At 44.0% G+C, this 22,770-nt stretch overlaps 1 protein-coding gene across 2 annotated transcripts in view; it reads right to left on the bottom strand.

Moving 5' to 3' along the window:
• Window positions 1-46: 46 nt before the first annotated feature.
• Window positions 47-22,770, bottom strand: part of GALNT15 (polypeptide N-acetylgalactosaminyltransferase 15) — a 48,150-nt gene continuing 25,426 nt past the window's right edge. The window contains exons 4-10 of one of the 2 annotated variants that reach the window (XM_069473270.1): window positions 19,856-20,023; window positions 17,085-17,202; window positions 15,228-15,422; window positions 10,445-10,576; window positions 9,960-10,064; window positions 7,346-7,493; window positions 47-84 (exon numbers count right to left, since the gene is read on the bottom strand). In XM_069473270.1, coding sequence (XP_069329371.1) covers window positions 47-84; window positions 7,346-7,493; window positions 9,960-10,064; window positions 10,445-10,576; window positions 15,228-15,422; window positions 17,085-17,202; window positions 19,856-20,023 — 904 coding nt within the window. Of the gene's footprint in view, window positions 85-3,931; window positions 4,079-7,345; window positions 7,494-9,959; window positions 10,065-10,444; window positions 10,577-15,227; window positions 15,423-17,084; window positions 17,203-19,855; window positions 20,024-22,770 lie in introns of those variants that run through there. The other variant, XM_069473269.1, reaches the window with a different exon arrangement.

The following is a 22,770-nucleotide window of genomic DNA, read 5'->3' as shown; positions in this document are numbered from 1 at the left end:
TGTCCTACCTTCTGGTCACACTTTACTGAAAAGTTAAAAGCCTTTTTTAAGCTTCAGCTGCAGCAGCAGAGTTGGCCCTGTCCTCTGAGAGAGACAGAAAGAGAGAGAGAGAAAGGGGGACATTTTTCATAGGTTCTGGAATGTCAGTTGACTATGAGTTGGCTGAACACTGGGAATTGTTGGGGAACTTTAATTTTCAAACATGAATCCAGTCTGTTTGGGCTGAGCTTGCAAACTATCACATTAGTGTTGAAGTGACCATGATGAGTCTGATGATTCTGTTTTTAAGCCAAATAGGCAAAGTGTTTGTATGCTGTGATAACTTAGTGTATTGGCTCTATGTAGAGCTTTGGTGGTGAGAAAATATAAAGACCCACACCTGTGGGAAGGACTACTATTCTAGCAAAGAGCCTCATAATATTAACATTAAAATAATGCTTAGGACACACCTCCAAATCCAAAGAACACATTTCATGAAAGAAGGAGCTGAAACTAGAAAGAAGATTGGAGATCGGAAGGACTATTATTAATACAGAAATAGCAGAAGGCTCTAGAATCCTGGAAATATCACCTTTTTGGTTATTGTGTTTGACATAGCATTTGAAATATGCCCAAGTTGAGGTGTTTGAATAATCAGGGCAGGATTTGTAGGTGCTTTGGGCTTTGGCCAAAAGTGATCACAAACAAGTTGCACTTTTAAAAGAGCTTTTCAAGAACAAGCATAAATAGTGTCCATAGTAGTGTGCATAGTAAGTAGCATTGTGCCCGGCAAGGTAGTCCATGTCAATGTTTTGCACAGTTTGCACAACTCTACATATCATGTACATTATTTATCCTTGTTTTTTAAAAGCTTTTTAAAAAATGCAACTTGTTTGCATTTTGTTTGTCCAGATTTGGTGACTGCAGATCACTTGGTATCCAACTGACCTTCTCATGGCCTTTCAGTAGAAGATAGAATCCTGTCAAGATAAGCACAATAACATGACCTCTAAAATCTCAAGTTCTAGTGCAATGACATCATCAGCATCATGACCTGGAGGACCTTTCAATGCCTATGAGGGCTGGAATTCTAAGCTGGCCAGTGGGATCTATGGCGCTGAGACCATAGGGGAAGCAGATCAGGGCCCCTCCAGGGAGGACATCTGCTTTTACTGTTGTGAAACAGCATCAAGAGCGTGGGGCTTTAGACCACTGGCTGAACACTTCTCTCCATTCTCCCCAGTGGGATACTTAAAAATGATGGTGAACTTGGTGAGGTTGATGACAAAATTCAATCTCAAAAAACAAACAATAAAGTCCAATGATAAAATTCAGGTGGACAAGTGAAATTGAACTCTTGGGAATCAGATCTCTCAATTGCCAAGATTCTATTCTTTTAAATTGATCCTTATGGATAAAATAAATGCTGAATCCATAGAAAAGAAAGGAATTGAACACTTGGTTACACTATAAGAAAAAGGTTCTTTTAGAACTAAACGGAGGCATCTGTTTTGTTTAAATTAAGGGTCTGTAAGTATCAGCCAGGGACTGAGTTGACAGCCATTTCTGTAATAAAGTAATAAATCATGGGGATGGTTAAGGAAGCAAGAAACACTACATTCTTGCTTTGTTCAACCAATTAAGCAATAAGCCATCTGGGTCCTTTTGTTAATTACCACCAAATACAACTTACACAATTACAGCCTTTTATTTAATTATATTAATTTATCCCAGCAACTTCGAACACCCACAATGCCAATAATAAAAGTTCATTAAAAAAATAGAGGTCTTGTTTAATTTTTTTCTTCAATCATTAATACCCTTCACAAGGTTGTCATCTGAGAATTTTTAGCTCCATCTTAGCCTTGGGATGTTAGGGAAATTTGTTTTAAATATAGATAGGTATGAAGCAAGAAGATGGTGGCTAAAATCTCTTCTCTAGATGGGATGATGACTATCTAGATCAGTCCAATAGAATTGTTGTGATGATGGAATGCTCTATATTTGTGCTCTCCAATGCAGCAGAGCCCAGCCACATGTGGCTATTGAGCACTTGAGATGTGGCCAGTACAATTGAGGAACTGAGTTTTAAATTTTCTTTAATTTTAATTAATTTACATTAAAATGGCCACATTCAGTTAATGGCTACCATATTAGCAGAGGTCTAGAGTATATTCGGAGGAAGCAGAAATGCAGTGAGCCCTTGACTTAGCAGGTAAACAATAAATACATAATTATGATAGGTATTGTTTGGGAAAATCACATTCCCATCTAGTTTTTCTTATTCGAAACATGCTATGTTCTGAGACATCCCAAAAGAGATCGGCATCTTTTTTTTTTTTTTTTTGAGACAGAGTCTCGCTCAGTCACCCAGGCTAGACTGCAGTGGCATCATTATAGCTCACTGCAACCCCCAACTCCTGGGCTCAGGGGATCCTCCTTCCCCAGCCTCTCAAGTAGCTAGGACTATAGGTACACACGACTACACCCAGATAATTTTTCTATTTTTTATAGAGATGGAGTCTCTCTCTTGCTCAGGCTGGTCTGGACCTCCTGGTCTCAAGCAATCCTCCAGCCTCAGCCTCCCAGAGTCCTAGGATTGTGAGCCACCTCTCCCGGCCAAGACCAGCATCTTTAAAGGGAAGTTTCTAAGCTGACCATGTGAAGAGCTAACTCCATCTGGGAGAGAAATGGGTATAAGTGGTTTTTTTGTTTGTTTGTTTGTTTTTTTAATAGCAGAACCAACACCACTCAGCAACTCTTATGGCCCATCTAGGTAGGTCAGGTCACAACAAGGAGAGCCACTGGGCTCTTGTTAGCGTTGGCTACGCTCTATTTGAGGTGTGTTCTTCCCACACTTGTGAACGTTCAACCCGTGGGCATATTTGGGGGTTCCAGATAGTTACTATGGGCTCAGAGATGGCTCTGTCAGCCCTCATGGAAATTAACACCCAACTCTGTTTCCTCTGGTAAGAATTTTGGCTCATACTCTGGCATTCTCCTCTCAGGGAGGTTTGCCCCTTTGCAAAGGTTGCTATTTCTGATCCAGTCAGTGCAAACCCTGTAACAGGGCATCAGGAGAGTTTCTCAACTGTGAACACCTTTGTTAATGGGAATGCTCAGTCTGTGCTGATCCTTCCAACACCAACAACTAAAGAGAAATCTATTCCAAGAGAATCTGGTTATGGTTAACCAAGTTAGAGAAGGGCTAGGGCAGGGTGAATGGAGGTAGATTCTCATTATGGAAGAAATTCTCCACAATGGGGGAAATTCTCATTAACATAGAAATGTCTTATCCCAGGTCTACTGAATCTTTTCAGCTGTTAGGCTGAGTTGGAGAATTGGACCAGAGATCTCTTCCATCTTCTCTCCAACCTTCTCCTTCTCTTCTCTGTAGTTTCCTTTCCTTCTTCTGAGCTATGGCTCAATTAATGAACGTGAAATTTGTGCTAGCAAACTTAATCCAAAGCTTTTGGAATGTCAGACCATTATACCCTCTTCACTCTTTAATGTTCATGGTTGGGCGCACAGACGATCCAAGTGAAGCTTGTTTAAAGACAAAGAAATTGATGCATTGGATTTATGTATCCTGCAGGTGATGCCAGTGAAGGTCCACACCTCTTACCTTAGTCAGAGAGAAAAGCAATTGTTAAGTGCTCAGTGGAAAAAAATGAAGACTCTTCTGTATTATGTAATAATCATCTCCTACTGATGAAGGCAATGATACAATGAATCATTTTTTTCTTTTTCTTTTTAAAAAAACAGCCATCAGTCAATGAAATAAGGTGTGAAAAGGAAAAACTTTCTATATTTTCTCGTGGCGCTTTCCTCTCTCCTATCACCAGGAGCACAAACACAGAAGAGTCTGCTTCATGAAATATGCATGCTCTTTTAGTTCCCTTGGGGCTGAACTGTGATGGTCAAAATTCTCTTTTCCTTCTGACACTGGCGTTCATCGTTCATCCACAGCGTTGACCTGGTCAAATTGCCACAGCTGGCTGGCTTTTCCATCACACTGATGCAAGTACAAATCTTTATTGTTTTCCTGCACCACAGCTTCCATGCATTTCCCAGAAAGAACGTGGACAATCATTCCATTCTGAAAAGAGAAGTGAAGGAAAAAAATAAAACCAGTTTCCCACAATCAGCCAGCGAAGAAGGATATTTTTAAGATTTGTGCTAATCATTAAGGGAATAATAGAGGTGGTGTGAACTGGCCTGGAAAGAAACCATAGTATTCTGGTTAATATGAATATAATTTAAGTAGCCCTAAAATTTGGATGTTACTCAAAGCCTTGGGGGCTATTAATCCAATAATCTTTATTGTGTTTATGTGTGTCATTTCTTAGAAAGTTCTGGTTAGTACAATTCCAGGGAATAGAGCATGTTCAGTCTTTATGCTGTACTTGTGACATTCACTGTTATCACTGTACTTGTAAATTTCTGCTTTCGAAAGGATTTCATCCCTTCTATCGTCTGTTAATCCCGCAATTTAGCACTGCTGCCACCAGGTGGCAGGAAAGAGCAAGACCTAGTCCTAGAGGGTATACTGAAGGCATAAGCCAGCCATGTTCAGAATACTGGCTGCTCCCTGCTCAAAATTGAATCTAACCATCTCCTTTTAAAGAAAATCTTGATTTATTTATGAAAAATTAAACAACTTTAACCACACTGATAAAAATGCCTACTTATTTATTTAGAGATATACCATAATATCTTTTAAAGCATACAAATTGGTGATTTTAAGTATATTCACAAAGTTGTGCAATCTTCACTACTATCTAATTTTAGAATATTTTCATCACTGCAAAAAGAAACACACTACCCATTAGCAGTCACTCCCCATTCCTCCCTCTCCCAGCTGGAAATCATTAATCTACTTTTAGTGTTTATGGATTTGCCTAGTCTGGAAATTTCATATAAATGGAATTATATAATATGTAGTCTTTTATAACTGGCTTCTTTCACTTTGCATAATATTTTCAAGGTTCATCTATGTTATAACACAAATTAGTACCTCATTCCTTTCTTTTTCTTTCATTTTCTTATTGTGGCAAAAACACATAACAAAACTTATAATCTTAACTATTTTTAAGTGTAAAGTTTAGTAGTGTTAAATATATTCACATTGTTTTGAAACAGATCTCAATAATTTTGCATCTTGTAAAATTGAAACTCTTTACCATTAAGTAACAACTTCCCTTTTCCTCCTCCCCTCAGCCCTTGGTGATCACCATTCTACTTTCTATTTCTATTCATTTGACTACTTTAGACATTTCATACAAGTGGAACCACACAGTTTTTGTCTTTTTGTGATGAGCTTATTTCACCTACCATAATGCCTTCAAGGTTTACCCATGCTGTTGTAGCATGTGACAGGATTTCCTTCCGTTTTAACACTGAATAATATTCCGCTGTATGTTTATACCACATTTTATTATCTATTCCATCCTTGGATGGACATCTAGGTTGTTTCCACCTCTTGGATATCATAGACTGTGTAACTGTGAACAGTATCTCCTTCCCTTTCCTGACTGAATGATAATACCTTTTTAAACTCTTATTTCTTTTTTCTTTTTATTCTTATTTCAGCATATTGTGGGGGTACAAAAGTTCAGGTTACGTATATTGCCCTTGCCCCCTGCCCTGAGTCAGAGCTTCAAATGTGTCCATCCCCTAGACAGTGCGCATCGCACTCATTATGTATACACCCATCCCCTCCCCCACCCACATCTGCTTGACACCCAATCAATGTTATTCCTAAATGTGCTCTTAGATGATGAACAGTGAAAGCAATTTGATGGTGAGTATATGTGGTGCTTATTTTTCCATTCTTGGGATACTTCACTTAGTAGAATGGGTTCCAACTCTTTCCAGGAAAATACAAGAGGTGCTATATCACCATTGGTTCTTATAGCTGAGTAGTACTCCATGGTATACATATACCACATTTTATTAATCCACTCATGTATTGATGGGCACTTGGGTTGTTTCCACAACTTTGCAATTGTGAATTGTGCTGCTATAAACATTCGGGTGCAGATGTCTTTGTCATAAACTCTTATTTCTTAATGCCTGAGATATGCTAGATGTGATAATCTTTTACTTACTAGTTTTAAATGCTGTTTCTAAAATGTATCTTATTCACAGGACTTGCTTAGAATGATACTTTATGATTATTCATAAGAGACCTTACTTCTTTGACTGTGTGTGGGCCCCTGGGTCCTGGGTTCACTTGTCACCAAAGCCCCAAGAGCTTTGTTTTCAACTGCTTATTTTGAGTTCAGCTAGGTGTTCCAGTATGATTTTTGTCTTTCCAAGTCTTCTTTCTTTCTTTCCTTTTTTTTTGACAGGGTCTTGCTCTGTTGCCCAGGCTAGAGTGCAGTGGCGTCATCATAGCTCACTGCAATCTCCAACTCCTGGGCTCAAGAGATACTCTTGCCTCAGCCTCCCAAGTCACTGGGACTACAATAGGTGCATGCCTATTGCTATATTTCTATTTTTTGTAAAGATGGGGTCTCACTATGTTGCTCAGGCTAGTCTTAAACTCCTGGCCTCAAGTGATCCTCCTGCCTCCCAAAATGCCTCCCAAGTGTGAGCTACTGCGTCTGGCCTCAGAGCCTGCTTTAAGAGCACCAATACACAGGGTTCTGCTTATTTTACCCTCTCTATTCCCAAGCAGAAGCTGAAGAAAATAAATTTTTAAAAAGTGTGTATTTATTTCTTTAGAGTGTGTATTTATATATTTGTTATTTGTTCCTTTACCTTCCAATCCCAATCCTATGTCTGGGACCTGCTCACTCCCCCTGAGTACTTACATTCCTCTTATTTCCTCTCTAACCTCTGGAAAGGAGCTAAGCTAGGGCTTCTCTCCCCTTTGGGTAATAGGAATCAAAATTTTACTAAAATGATGAGATTCTCACAGAATTTGCATTAAAAGGAAGGAAGTTATATCTATATCTATATATCTACGCCTACATCTATCTCTGTTTTTTTGGTGGTGGAGGGACTTTGCATTGGTCCTAAAACCACACCACTGAACCACCGTAACATGCCTCACCGTCGTACTCGTGACCTGAGCTAATAAGCTTCAAAAAGGGGCTGATCCCTCTTTTGCCATAATCAAGGTCAGAGCTACACAGAGATGTGGCAAATTAGTATATTTCAAGGTGCTGGAGGCCCTACTTTGTTGCTGGGTTGCTTTCACCCCCCTCAAGGCCTTAGTGCCACAGTGTCACACTCAACAGCAGAAGCACAGTCCGTTTCGTATGGTAACACCTGACTTCTCGGAATAGCCCAGGATGCAGTGCTAACCAGAAGCTCCTTCTAATCATCAGCACTGCCAAGCTCCTCCTGAACGGATTACCTACCTCTTGGAAGTCCCAGTGCTGCTGGTGGATGGTGGAACCTTCCTCGGTGCAGTTCTGAAGAATCACCTGCTCGCGCCTGACATCAAAACACAGATGCTGTGGGCCACCAAAGTGGATCTCCTTCCTGCTGGTGTGCTCCAGGTGCTGGGACAGAAGGGATGGTTAGCACAGCTAGAAAGAGATCCTCTCCCAAACTGGGGATGAGGTAAGAACAACCCACAGTAGAGCTGAGGTCTAGGGGCAATCTTCAGGTTCTATTGGGGTCAGCAAGATGGTATCTGGTGGTCAAGTCCACAAACATGCTGCTAGGCTAGCCCTGGCCTCTCAAGTCCCCACATTCTGGCTACTCTCACATTCATATTTATACGTTCTGGTGTGTTCCTCTCTTATTCTACATGCTGTACCATAGGTTAGGCCATAGAGAATGCTGCGTGTTCTGTGAGTGCACTGCTGAACATACACCCTGAGGCCCAACTTGATCTCTTCCCGGAGAGATCTGACCTGCCCCTGCAACTAATTTGCCTGCTGTTTGTTGTGTCTGCTGACTCTTGCTCATGGTTATTATTTCCTCCAGTGTGTTGCAGTCCTGCGTTGTGCATACCTTTTAACCATGAGAAGCCTATGCAGACTAATTGGAAGGCAAGTCCTGACAAAACTATTTTCTGCTTGTTCGTGTCAGATGCAGCCTGAACTAATTTTTGTGTTAATTTTGTGGCGTAGAGACAGGATCATCTTCATGGGCATGCAATCTGTGCAGTCACACAAGGCCTCATGCTTAGAAGGGCTGAATGCTCTTGGTTTAATATACTCGATTTAATGGTCTGCTATCACTGTCCTGAAATTCTTAATAATTACTGAATTAGAGACCCCACATTTTTGTTTTGTACTGGGCCCTGCAAATCAGGTAGCCTGTCCTGTTTGAGGATTCCCAAACCACACAATTAGTATAAATTTGAACCCTACACCCATATTAGATGCAAGCTTGTGGTTAAGAATTCTCAGGGGAAAGTAATTTTTTCCTACTCAAAGCTCCTATAGTGACAGACCAGCTTTCTTGATATTTCCCCGTGGCAGTGGGTGAATATTCCTCGTCAGATTTTTCAAGGACAAGTTACCCTTTGAAGGTCAAAGCTGGCTTTATATGGGAGTCTCATTTCCAGCTTCCCATCTCTCATGGGCTGAAGGTGGGCTCTTGTCGGATATCCCTGCATGAAGCCAACACTCACAGCTTTCTGAGGTTGGCGGTAACCATCCCCTCACACCTGGCAGGCAGCTCGGCCCATACCCTGTGCCCCTATTTTCAGTTGCTTCTTGATTTTTTGCCTGTGGAGATTTCCCTTTGTTTTCAATAGACTTGGTTACTTATGAAGGAAAAAGAGTGTTTCATATTTTTTTATCTGGTATATCACATCTAGGTGTTTATAAAGAAGAGTTTTCATCTTATCTAGTTTGCAATATTGCTGGATCCTTGCTAATTTATATAAAAAAAGAAGAAAAACAAAAAAGATCTAATATTCTGTTTGCATGAGGGAGGCTGCATTATCCTCAATTGTAGATGAGGGAAACAAGACTCAGAGAGGTTAAGAAGCCTGCTGAGATCACACAGCTAAAAAGTGGGGGAACTCAGATCCAAACCCAGCTATGTCTGACTGCAAAGCTTGGACAGTTTTCACCTTCTCACGTGGCTTCCTCATTTAGAACTTTATATTTATGTTGTCATCCCTTGTGCCAAGTGTGAATGCCCATCAGTGTGTTCTGGAAGACTGGTAAAGGGCAGAGCTGGAAGAGGCCACATGAATCCTGAGCATCTCCTTCCCCAGTGTCCTCCAGGCCCAGAGCCTGCCCCCAGGGCCCCACGGCCTGCGCTGCAAAGCCCGGCCTTGGCCAACCTTCCTTGCAGGGCTGCCCCAGGCCTCCCAGAGATGTCTGTCTTTTGCCCCCACGATCTCTGGTCCTCACCCTACTCATCTGATGAGTATCTCTAGGAAATTTTACTTTGTTGTTTGTTTTTATTAGGGGTCTTTGGAATATGATAACATAAAGACCCCTATCACAGCCTGACAGGAGAAAGATTTGGGGACAAGATAAACTTTCTAGATTATCATCTAAGTTGTGAAAAGACGTGGACCCACCAGCCCTCAGCTATCCTCAATGGAGGCTTTCTACCACCGTGGGCAGTTGTTCCCATGGTGAAAATTTTGAAACAAAGAAATACCCTAAGATATAAGGAGACCTTCGTAATGACCAAGGAGACTGCACGGATGTTGTGTCTAGATCTTCAGCCTGACCTGATTGCCTTCTTCTTCTCTTCAGACACTTGAAGAGAAGTTTGCAACCTCAGTTTCCTCATCTGTCAAATGAAAGAGTTGGCTAAACAGCCTCTCCATTCCCTCTAGCTAAGATGCTCTTGTTGTCTGCAATGGTCCACGTCTGTGCTTATGGCTGGAGTGGGGCGGGCAGAGCTGTGATGGGGCGTTACGGGCAGTAAAGGGGCATGGGACCATAGAAAGGAGATACCTCAAAGGGAAGTATGGAGCATCCCAGAAAAATGTTACCTACTTGCAAGTCTTCTTTGGGCTGTTACCTGTCCTGAGAAGTCGGACCACCCACCTGTTGCTTCCGGCTGTCACTGCAAGGAGCCAGTATCAGAGGACAGCCCAGGATATCCCCGTCTGCCTGGCAGTCTGCACAGAAGCCTAGTCCAGTGTTGTGGAGCTGAAAGTGGACATCCACACAGAAGTGAATTCCAACCTCTGTTGTAAAGACGCCTTCTTCAGGCACCATTCCTCTGCTTTACTCTCTGGGGTGCATGCCACAACAACCAGTGGGGTCAAAGAAACCACCGATCCTAAGGGGCAGGCCTCCTGAAGGAAGCAGACCACACCTGTCCTGGTAAGGGGCTCTGGGATGGGTTATGGGGCAACCCAGATACCTTCTTCCAGCTGACATGGAGGCAAGGGATGGACTCATGGCCTTTGAGGCCTTGCTGAAGTTGTGACTGGCCAGGGTCATGGAGCATCTGAATATCCACTTCTTGTCTTGGGAAGCTTTCCTCTCCCCTAATTCCTCCCCACCTTCCCTGGGTCAGGCCTTGCCTTTCCAGAGAACCTGGGCCTGCGTTCAGATGGGTACAGCTCAGGGTAGATGTTGGCCAGGAACCAGTGGAACGTCCGACAGCCCAGTCTCCTTTGCAGCTGCAAGCGTTCCACGCAGTCTGGCTTCTCAGCCTGGGGGAGGAGAAAGACGCCGGCAGTAAGGTGGTGAAAGCTTGTTAAGACAGAATTCACCTGGTGGGGAAGACAAGGGTGGCTGGGACAAAGCTAGCTGAAGGATAATACAATGGAAGGAGGAGTCAAGACCACAGTTCCCCAGGGCTGCAGATGGGGCTGGGGAGTGTCATGTGTTGGTAGAAGAAGGTTTGGAAGGGACACAGTAGGCTGGGTCTTCCCTAGAGAGAGCTGCGGAACCAGCAAGATTGTAAGTGATATCACCCCCTTCCCACAACCCCTCCAGTCTTCAGTCTACAAACTATGCTGTCTGTGCTTTGATGACTTTTCCGTGGAAGCTGGCAAAGTGGTGGGGCTTTGCCCCTGGGTTTGTGGTGTGGAACCATGATGGGCCCGTGGAGGCAGGAACTGACCCGGAGGCCACTGAGATGAAGTCAGCTGGGAAATTGTGGGCTGGGGGTTGGGGCAAGGCAAGTTTATCTTTCTTCCCCTCAAGGTGCCACTAATGAATCATTCTTTTGGGCTACATTGTCCCTTTTCCTTGAGATCCTCCTTTATAATACAATTGTCCTAGGACGGAAATCAAGATAAATCCTCAACACTAGTATAAATTAATAGTTTTGGCTGAATTGATGTTACAAAGAACCCTCCCAGAATTTTAGTACTAAATCTTGGATAGTTTTAGGAAGAGAGAGGTTCTAAGGTGGGGTTGGAATGACCAAAGACAGAAAAAAAAAAAAAGAAAAAAGAGATAACGCTTTCCTGGTGTGGGGAGAGGAAGAGAGATGGCCCCTGACCTGGCAACAGGACACGGTCCAACAGGCTGTATGAAGCCAGTTTGGTTTGATTCTGCTTTTTCTCTCTTAGTCCTCACATAGAGATGCTGGGAAGAATAAGATCTAAGTCTGCCGTACTGAAATCCTCCCTGCACACTTCTCGAAGTGCGATTCCCGGAGCACCTGTCTCAGGAGTGCCCAAAGAGCTTGTTCAAAGTGTACATTCTCAGGCCCTGACCCAGAGACTGTGATTTAGTTGGTTGAGTTGGAGACCCTGGAATCTGCATTTTAACCATTTCTGAGTCTTATATAAGTCTTCTTTATGGTCTTTTGGCATCCTTAGTGTTTATTCTAGACCTCTCAGCTCCTCCCTAGGGTTGGACTTTGCTACCAAAACAGAAATATTCCTTCATTCGAGTTCCATCACCTTCACTTTTCTTGGTGTTGAGATAAATTGGCCCCTACCCAATGCTTGTTTGAGCTCAAATGAGGGGGCATGCTGGCAACGAGTTTTCCCCTCTGTACAGCTCTGCCTAAGAGAGGAGAAAACAAGGGAATGCCAACTCCCCCAGCAGTGAAACTCTGGCCTTGTCTTTTGGGTGCTCAGGATTTCTGTATCTCAAAATCCATGTGAAGATTTGGGGGTGAGGGGAAGGGGGATGGAGGGACAGAAATCTTTAAAACAAAATTAAGTTTTAGCTACTTAAATTTTAAAGTAAATGTGTGCTACCAAACACCTTCAAGGAGGCAGAAATGTCATTGAAATCTTGAAATCAAAGCAAGTGAAAGGACATTTCCAAAACATGAATTAATGGAAATGTTCAAAAGAGAGAATAAGAAAGGAAATCCTCTGCTAAAGCTCTTCTCAATGGCCAGTAGTGGTGCCATTCTCCTCACAAAAGTTACCAAATGAACAAAGAAGGACGTCTGTGGATCGGAGAATGGACACCCAAATGTATAAAAGAAGAAAAAGGTCTCACCCATAGATTTTGTGAAAGTAAGCCTTGTATTTATGTGGTAGTTTATATTCTCCAAAGCACCTTTTCACATTTCATTTTATTGTATCCTCATGACAGTCCTTGAGTTCCCAGGAGTTATTTCGCAGGGTCAATAGCTTCTACAATGTCAAAGCCAAAGCTTGGCCTCAGGTTTAATAATGTTTTTACCCACCATCCATTCCATCAGTGAATATTGATAGAGCACCTACTACGTGCAAAGGGTTTAACTAGGCATTGGAAAATTCAAAGGAAAGCAGAATAAATACTTTCCTGCCTTTGTTGAGGATGTACGTCTGTGAAACACTTATTGAGCACCTTCTGTATACCAAACACATCCCTGCCTTCCCCCAAATTCAGACAGAACCATAGAGGAGAGCTTCTTTATGGAACTGCAGCTATTTCTGGAAAAGCTGCAGAGGATTGAGGAGTAGTGTTTCCAGATGTTAGGGAGCTAGGAGGTGGAAATTAAACTATAAATTTGGACTACTGGGTCTCTCCCTACTTTTCTTCGCTTCTCTCATGGAGCCTCAGTTTTCTATTTTATAGAATGAAGGGCTTGGGTGAACACAACAAGCCCTAGAAAATCCCCCAAACGCCAACTGGAAAAGAAAACTGGATTTTCTCAAAAGCAGACCAGTCAGGCTCTAAAATAAAACATCAGCATCATGCCAGTTCCCAATTCCTGTAATTGCCTGGAGCCAAGTGTGTATTCACAGGCGCTTCTAATTACACCAACAATTGTGGGAAGAAGGTTAAGTTCTGTAAATAATTTACATGCTTTGGCATTAGGCTGGCTACAGCAAACATACCATATTCTAGTGAGCCTGTCTGGGAGAAGGTTAGTCTGGTGCATCAGCAATTATGCTGTAGTTAACACTTCTTTAAGAGTTCTTTATACATGCGGTCTGTGTCAACCTTAAGCAAGTGTCCTTTGAAAGAGCAAATAAATACTGAACTGACATTCCAAGAGAGAAAAAGATATGCTTTGCCCAAAAGAAAGCCAAGAGATTAAAAACCAAAGAAGCTCTGTGGACCCCTGTAGAACTCTGTAGAATACTACTTACTCCCCATTTCCAATGGGATAAAATCTAAACTCTTTGGCCTGACCCTCAGGGGCTCCAGAATCTTCCCCCAACCCCTCCTCTGGATGTCTGAGTTGAACCCATTCAGCCACTGTTCAAATGGCACCTCCCCTGAGAATGTGTCCCTCATGAACTCGTCTAGAATACATCACTCTCATCTTTGCAAACATTATTCTTTCTAGAGGAGCCCCTGACCCCACCTGGAACCTGACAGTGTTGGGCATGGTTCTGTGTCCCCTACAGGACCCACACAGGACCTGGCACAGAGCGGGTGCTTGGTTGACTTTTATTAACTATTAGTAGCCATGACAATGATGGATGATAGTAAACACTCATGCAGGGCTTACTCAGTGTCAGGCACTCTTCTAAATAATAAATCTTCTGGATTTATTAATATAAACTTATTTGATCATCTTAACAACATAAGGAAGGCTTAACAAATGAGAAAGCAGAAACACTGAGTGGTTACGTAACTTTCAGAATCATACAACCAAAAAAACTAATATTCAAACCCAGACAGTCTTTCTTGTTCTTGGAGTCCATGGGCTTAACCATCAGACTATACAGCTTCTAGAATTGTGTCTAGAGTTGGACACATTCTTCCACTTTCCATGGACAGAGAAGGAGAAGGAGACTACAGAAGAATAAAGATGCTAGCTAAGAATTGGGGGAGTCTTTGTGAGAATTTTCCTTTCATTTCAGATCCCTTCTTGGAGTAACTGCATTACCCCTGAATGGGGAAACAAGCCAATGCCACTCTGTGTAATAATGTGCCTAGCACACGGGGACAGAGAGAAGACTCTAGCCAGTCTAGACCTCGGAAATTGCTGTTGAGCGCCAGGACTTTGTGTATCACTAACACTTTCCCCAGTTAAAGGAACAAACAAACTTGAAGTTCAAGGGACCCCACCAGCCCCCAGGCCCTGGAGGCCATTCCGACTCAGGGAAGTCTAGAGTGGGTCTAAGATGGGCAGGAGGCAAAGCCCTGAGGACCAGGAGGAAGGGGAGGCACTGGGGCTCCTCCACGAGGCTACCCCGTCACTCTGGCCTGCACTCAGGGAAAGGCCTGTTCCGTGGGCACAGCCACGTCTCTCCATTGAAGGGGCCCAGGCTTGGTCTGTGGCGTGCCGTCCTCACATTCAACTCACACCCCAGCAGTGTGGGCTGGTGAGAGGCTTGTGGGAGCTGTTCCGGGACCACTGTGGGTCCTGGGAATCTTACCTTTGGAGCCCCCACTCCCAACACAGCAAGCATTACTGTGAACCCACATCCCACATTAAATGGCACCTATGTGTCACTCTGTAAGAGTTGAGCTGAGCAGCAGTTGACCAATTGATAATGCACTATTCATAGACATTTATTTAAATGTTTAAAATTTTTATTTTTCTGTGGCTTTTTGAGGACTTTTATTTTTATACTTAATATTTGTTTCATGTCTTAGATAATTTCAGAGCCTTGAGCACTTTGCTCAGGATGAAAGGGCCCTTGGAGACCTCTCTCATTGCTTATCAGTGCCAATCCCGCCTCTGGCCCATGGTAAAGGATCACATCACATGCATGTCATCCCATAGACATCAGGGAGTTTCAGGCCGGGGCCAGCTCCCATGGAGTTGCTGGGAGAGACAAAGGACAGTCCCACCAGGAAGAGGAGCCACTTGAGGGGGGCAACTCTAGGGAAGCTCAAGCCAAAATCTTCCATTTTCCCCTCCAGTCGGCGGAGGGGGCCTCCCTGGCACAACCTCCTGCTGGTGCCCCCGTGCTGGGCACAGCATCCCCCACCCAGCCCTCCCCTTACCTTGCTCAAAGAGAGGGCCTCTGGGCTGTGCCTGTAGAAAGTGTCTTTGAACGAGCCCAGCCAGGTCTCAGCAATGCGAACTTTGTTCCTCAGGGTGGCCTCCTGGTCAGGGGGGCTGTGGGCCTCCTGACTGTGGTAGACGTGCCCCACCCGAGAGCAGGGAAGGATTTCAACAGAGCCACCACAGAGCCAGGCCTGCCGAGAAGGGAGAAGATAAACATTTCCGGATTCCACCTCCAAGAACAGTGGGAAATAAGGGACCCTGTCTGTGAAGGGCTGGCAAAACGCACAGGAAATCATCATTGCAAAATGGACAAGATGATAGTCCTCAGGGTGGAGTAGAGTTTCCAGATCTGGGAGTTCTGGGCACGAGAGTGACAAGATGGGAAGGGTGGGGGCAGTTGTCCCAGGACGAACCTGCTGGGTGAGGGGCAAACCCACGTGACCACCTGGATGTGCCGCCCTTCAACCACATGCACAGATCCGGCACTTAGGGACGCAGCCGTGTGAACGAGCACCTACTCCCCAAAGGGTACGTCCTCAGGGAAGATGCCCCGAGTGGCCAGGGAACTTCTGAAAGCTCGTGAGGTCTCCTGCAAAGGCCCCAGAAGCTGTTTGTAGTGGCGATAAAAGCAAACTTCCCGGAAACACAGTGTTTCCGAGGTCAAGAAGGTTCCCTCTGCTCTCTGCTGATACTCCCTCCTGCTCCCAAATGCCTGAAGTTCATCTGACAGGAAGCCTTTCATGCCACACCTGGGGCTAAAGAGTAAAGTGAAAACCGTCCTAGGGTAAGCAGCATGTAAACTGCAACACACTAGGGCTGGGGTTCCCACACTGTGTGCCAAGGTGCCCCAGGGTGCCGCAGCAAACATTTAGGGCCAGGTAAGGTATGTTAAGTGTTTGAGAGAAACATAGAGATATCGATTGGACTTTATACAAACTACAAGCTCGAGGTAATTCATGCTTCCAACTTTAGATGGTTGCACTTTTGATGATGGATGTCATTACCAGGTTGGGTTTTTGGAGGTTGTTTTGATGAGAAAGCAAGTATCATGCTAAAACCAACGTGAAACAGGCAATGAGAGTGGTGGTGTCCAATTTGATTCCAAGGTTTGAGAAGTTGTGCAGAGCCCAACAGGTGCTGAGCTGTTAGGACAAATACTTACTAAGCTGTCTGGACCAAGCCACTCAATACACAAAACTGTTTGGTATTTGTTTTGGCTTGTGGGTGCTGTGAAAAAATTAACGAGACACTGAGGGTGCTACAAAAAGAGAATATTCAGGAACCTCTGCACCGAGGTGTAAATGACTGACGCATGCCCTTTCCTGACAGCAGGTTTTGAGACTTGAGTTTATGGGGCCACTGAGAACAAAATCAAGCATGGGCACAAGAGATGGTGGGGGGAGGAAATAAGAGGTTTGGCACGTGACATGGCAATGACTCGATGACTTGCCTGCAACCTCATCACTTTCCAGTGACATTTTCTTTTTCTTTTTGTTAATTTCAGAATATTACGGGGGGGACAAACGTTTTGGTTACATAAATTGCTTTTGTGCCATTTGAGTCAAAGTTGTAAGTGTGCCCATCCCCCAGATAGTGTGCATTGTACCCGTCAGGTATGAATTTACCCACCGCCTCCTTCCCTCTCCCACCTGCTTGATTTCCGATGAATATGATTTCCGTATGTGCACATGTGTTGATCAATTAGTTCCAATTTAATGGTGAGCACATGTGGGGTTTGTTTTTCCATTCTTGTGACACTTCACTTAGAAGAATGGTCTAATGGCTGCCTCCAAGCTGCGACCACACACACCACACCAGAAACCACCAGTGTCTTCCCTTGGTTCAGGACATACCTTGAAAGACAGTTCGAGGTTTTCTCCACCCCGCAGTGACATGAGAGGGTCATACGCTCCAGTGTTTTGGAAGTAATGTCTGTCCATGGCCACCACCTCTCCGGGCACCACAGGGCTCCTGGACAGAGAAGATGGGCAAGAGGCTGCAGTCCAGAACCTGGAGCACAGCGGGCAGGGCTGGGGGCTGGGGGCGGGGGGCTGGGGCTGCCCCGGCGGGGCGCCGGTGCTGAGAGAGGACACTGGGCTCAGACAGACGGCAACTTTTTTAATTGCAAGACTGGAGCAAAGTGTTGATATCAGAAATCCTAGTATTTTTATGAAAAGAGAGCCATGGTTACCTGGGCCTTTTATATCCTATCCTCAGGTGCTGCTCCAATGGAGGGCCCGGGGATCACGCCTGAGACCCCCCTACACTCTGGCTTGAGTCCCTCTGGAGAGATGTTTTAACCAAGGCCTTGGTTAAAATAAGATACCCCAAGGAAGGTAGCAGCGGGCCTGGACAAAGGGACATGGTCAGGCTATTTCCTCCTCTCTTTTCCCTCACCCTCTTCTATTTTTTTAATGACAATCCACCCACTCCCCAATTCTGAGATAAATCCACCAGGGACACTGGAAGTAGCTAGGCCTCCACCTGCCCTGGGGGAAAATACATGACTTATAAACACGGGAAGCTAAAACCCTGAATAAGGAAATTAAGATGACAATAATGTCCCTCAGAAGGGTTTTAAACAAGAGAAGGATATATCCAGAAGGCTTTTGAATAAGGGTCCCTTCATTCAAAGACAAATTTTAATGCAGCCAAACTGTGGGTATCTCAAGATGTAAATAACTCAGAGTTCAGATTTTTTTTTAATTACCAAGGAGAGTGCATTAACAAAACTACAGGCCTTCAGGTTATTAAAAATACTATGTTATACCAGAATATTAAAAACTGGTATTATAATGATCACTTGATACAATTTCCAACTCTGCCACTCACTATTTATAAGATCCTGGGTGAGATATATAACCTTTCTGAACTCAGTTTCCTCACCTCTAGTTGGGGATAAAATGGTGTTTCATAATTGGATTTTGAAGGGATTTAAAAAATGTCATGTCAAGTGCATAGCACTACGGCGTGCCACTTTTTTTTTTTTTTTTTTTTGAGACAAAGTCTCGCTCAGTCATCCAGGCTAGAGTGCCGTGGCAACATCATAGTTCACTGAAACCTCAAATTTCTGGGCTAAGGGATCCTCCTGGCTCAGCCTCCTGAGTAACTGGGACTACAGTTGTGCACCACCACACCCGGCTAATTTTTTCACTTTTCGTAGAGACAAGGTCTTGCTCTTGCTCAGGTTGGTCTCAAACTCCTGAGCTCAAGCAATCCTCCCACCTTGGCCTACCAGAATGCTAGGATTACAGGCGTGAGCCACCACACTCAGCTTTATTTTAATTTTTTTGTAGAGACAGGAACTCACTCTGTTGGCCAAACTAGAGTGTAGTGGTGTCATCATAGCCCACAGCAACCTCAAACTTCTAGGCTCAAGCGATCCTCCCGCCTCAGCCTCCTGAGTAGCTAGGACTACAGGTGTGCACCACCATGCCCAGCTCATTTTTTAAATTTTTATAGCAACAGGCCGGCATGCCACATTTTAAATGCTTACTGAATTTTGGTATTACAGGCTCACCATTCCTTTTCTGACACCTGTGGGGCCAGTGTGTTTCATAATACAGAATCTTTTGGATTTTAAAAAGGAGCACACATCATATACTACATATCCGCCCTAGGGGCGTCTGGGCCAGCACTCTTTAGTCAAACATATTAATATTTCTTCAGTGAAACACATGAACAATCACAGCAAGGCCTATGGATAAATAAGGCCTATGCAGACACCCATGTCAGTTCAGGGCAGTTTTTGCTGCCTAATGAATTAATAAAAAATGCTTGGTTTTGAGAGCTCTTTGGATTTTGCAATTGTGAATGATGGACAGTGGCCCTTATTTAAAATACAGCCTAGCATAGCAGTGAAGCTGGTGGTCTCAAGGGCCTGGCTGTCCAGGTTTTAATTTGGGATTTACCCCTCATTAGCTTTATGGTGTTGGACAACTGTAAAAATATGTATGTACTCCAGAAATCAGGGAGGCAAACAAGCAAGCCAGTGCACCCTTTCAGAATTCATGACCCACGGAATCCCTGAACTCAATAATAAAACAGCTGTTGTTTTACACCACTAAGGTTGAGGTGGTTTGTTATGCAAAAAATATGTAGCACATCTACTTCAATAGAATAGTTGTTCAAAAACCAAACATGGAGAAGCAAATCATAAAATCGGATATATTTGAGATCTGTGGTGTCTTAGCATTCATTGGGTGGAATTCTTCCTTCTTGCTGAGAAGAGACCTGAGGCCATGGGACTCCCACTGTGACCCAGTGGGGGAGCTGGTCAGGATCCCAGTTCAGGTGCTTCCACTTTCCCACGCGGGGCACCCACTGAGGCCCCAAGGGGGGAAAGCCCCACTGATCTTACTCCATTAACACAACACGACAGCGCTAAGGCCTGCACCTGAGCGCCTGGCACACTCTTAGTGCTTTCCACGTAGTGACTCGTTCAATCTTCACACAGCCCTATTGAGTAAATACTACGATTGCTCCCGACTTACTTACGCGGAGTCTGAGGCACAGACTGAGTAACGTGCTGGGAAACCGTGGAGCCAGGATCAGACCGCAGGCCGTCTGGCTGCAGCGTCCGTCCTGAGGAGGCAACGACAAGCAGGTGTGTCATGGGCCTCACCTGATGGGGCTGACGGGGGACCGGAGGGCCTTCCTTTCACGCTCCGGCAAAGGCTCCCGGTAGAAATCCAGCTTCCAGTCCAACACCCCTCGCTGCAGGTCCTTGGAGGGGTAATACTGGAACGTCTTCCAGTCAATCACGTCTATGACTGGGGACACCACCCGGCTCCTGGAAAGAACGGTGGAATGAAACAAGGGATACAAACGTGTCACTTGCTGGGGACTGGAAACAGTCTGTGCATGTGCTGCCCAGTGTGGCAGCCACCAGCCACCCGTGCCTGTCGGGCACCTAAAATGTGGTTTGTCCGAATTGGGATGTGGGGTAAGTGATACACGCTGGACTTAGAAGACTTAGTGGGAAAAAAGAGGTAAAAATCTCAACAATTTTATATTGATTACATATTGAAATAATAATATTTGGACATATTGGGTTCACTTAAAAATTAAAATTAATCTCATATGTTTCTTTTTATTTTGTAATGTGACTGTTAGAAGTTTTAAAATTACATATGTGGCTCATGTTTTATTTCTATTTTACAGCGCTGTTCTAGAAAATATGTTTTTCCATGAGGAATTGGGGCCCATTTTATTAAAGTTCTTGTCTGTCCCTTTCTTTCTTTCAAAACCTCTTTTAAATTAGCTGAGCATGGTGTGCGCCTTTAGTCCTAGCTACTTGGGAGGCTGAGGCAGGAGGATCACTTAAGCCCAGGAGTTCCAGGTTATAGTGAGCTGTGATCGCACCACTGCACTCCAGCTTGGGCAACAGAGCAAGACCCTGTCTCTAAACAATAATAATAATAAAACCTCTTTTGACAGCACTGAGAGACAGAGGAATGGGGTTCTAGGCTCAGATCTGCCACTAATAAATGAACTGTGTGAGATTGAGATAGCTATTATACCTCTCTGTGCCTCAGTTTCCTCATTTGTAAAATAGGAGGTTGAACTACTTCCCATAAAAGTCTTTCTCAGCTGTGATGCTCTAGGACTGTGGTTCTGAACTTCTTTGGGGGCCTTTGATCCCTTTGATAAACACGGGAAAACTATGGATCCCTCCTGAGAAAAATCTTCATATGCCCATGTAAAAATATTTGTGCACAACGTCAGAGGGTTCTTAGAACTCTACTCTAGGGTCCGGTTCTTGTTCCTCCGTGTATTATAAAACTTGATTGGCTTGAGGAATCAGGATTGCCAAGCCCTAGAAGTGTCCCTGGTGTTAATGCATGTATATATGAGCACAGGGTGTCTTTAAGCAAACCTAAGTCTAGGTTTACTTGCTCATTTCCTGCTATTGTTGGCGATTGTATTTTATCCCAATTTCTTTGCACAGCCTGGAGATATTACCACAGAGAGAGTGACATGGGAAATTGATATAGGTTGGAAATTTCACCTTTTAACTAAACAGGTGATCACTTAGGTGTACCAGGAGCTGCTATCCACTTAGCCAATATCTCAATCACATTTTTTTCTGGCTTTTCATGATAGTTACTTCTCAAATATGCGCAATAGAATGGATCAGGCCTGAACTTAGGGGTGGCTGGCACGTACCACTCTAAGACATGTGAGATTTCTGGGAGGAGAGACACCAGCCACGCTATGCTCACACTGCTATCGAATTCCCCATCTCTGTTCCACCATCCTGGAGGTAGCCAGGGCTGGAGTGAGCACGGGCCAGGCGGGGAGGGCCAGGATGGTCCTGGGATTCAGTTATCTGCTTTAATCTGTGGCCCTAAGTGACTGATGTTGGTGTGAGTAGTGGGGCCTGTATTTATAGCAAGGACCTTAATATGCTTTTCCTGTCCTTTTTGCATTGTTTCCACTGAAAGGCAAGAGGAATTTAATCCATCTGGGTCTCTGCTATTTTGGGGTACCCTGAATTGACCTAAGAAAACTGAGTAGACCAGGGAGGAAGGGAGGGGACCCAGACCTCCTCCCAAGTCTCCGCTTATTGTGGAATCAGTCAGGCAGATGGGATGGATTTGGCTATTGGCAAAGCATTTTGTGGAATTATGGAATCAAGAGCCAAGGAAGCGTGTGGCTGAATTGTGAAGAATCACATGAAATTTGTGCCATCTTTGGCAGTCACAATAGGACAAGAAAGGAAGTTGCATTCGAGCATCCATACGATCAATTCATCCTAGACCTTTGTGCTGTGTACTTCTTAACACAGGTGTGCATTACTTTTTACTAGAAAATGAGAACTCCAAAATTCATCACATTTCTCTTTTTGCTTTGTCTTTCTGGAGTTATATGTAAAACTCACTTCTAATAACTGTATTACCCCCAATTCCCAAAACTCTCTTTTCCTTTCTGAAATTTCCTTTCTCCTCTATTCAACTGTGTACATAAGCGACTAATCATAAGCCTCCTTGAGTACATTTTGGATAGAGATGAAAAATAAAATGTCAATGAATGAAGTGTGATATGTTTTCTGTTCTGGTTTTTATTCCCAGGGACATACTGGCTGCCTAAGCAGGGCTGAATTAGTAACTGTAGTCTAGTGATGCTGAGAGGGTGATTAATTAAAACAAAACCCCACAGTCTTATGTTTAGCTTTGTGTTTTTGTACCTACAGATGTGTCTGGTGTTCTTGGAATTCACTTAAAGCAAAACAGCAAAGCTACCCCATTTGCCTTGGAAGGAGCTAGAAGAGTCTGCTTACTCCATCCTTCTTTCACTTGGGAGTTGACTTTTAACTCTCAGGCAGGAACACAGTTGATCTTCTGTTAAGCCTTTCTCAGTTCCAGGAGATCAAATGTTTGGGTTTCAAAAGACAAACAGAGGGAATGAAGCTGCCAACAAAGACTGGTTCACTGAAATATGTGAGATCGACTAAAATGCTGCTGTCCAGATACTCAAAAGCTGACTGCAGTTTCAACCTTCCCAACCAAACATTTCACCACAATAAAGAAGAAGCCC

The sequence above is a fragment of the Eulemur rufifrons genome, chromosome 7 (genome assembly GCF_041146395.1).
Source record: "Eulemur rufifrons isolate Redbay chromosome 7, OSU_ERuf_1, whole genome shotgun sequence".
Lineage (NCBI taxonomy): Eukaryota > Metazoa > Chordata > Mammalia > Primates > Lemuridae > Eulemur > Eulemur rufifrons.
The sequence above is the reverse complement of the archived record's forward strand: the minus strand, read 5'-3'. Positions and strand labels throughout refer to the sequence as shown.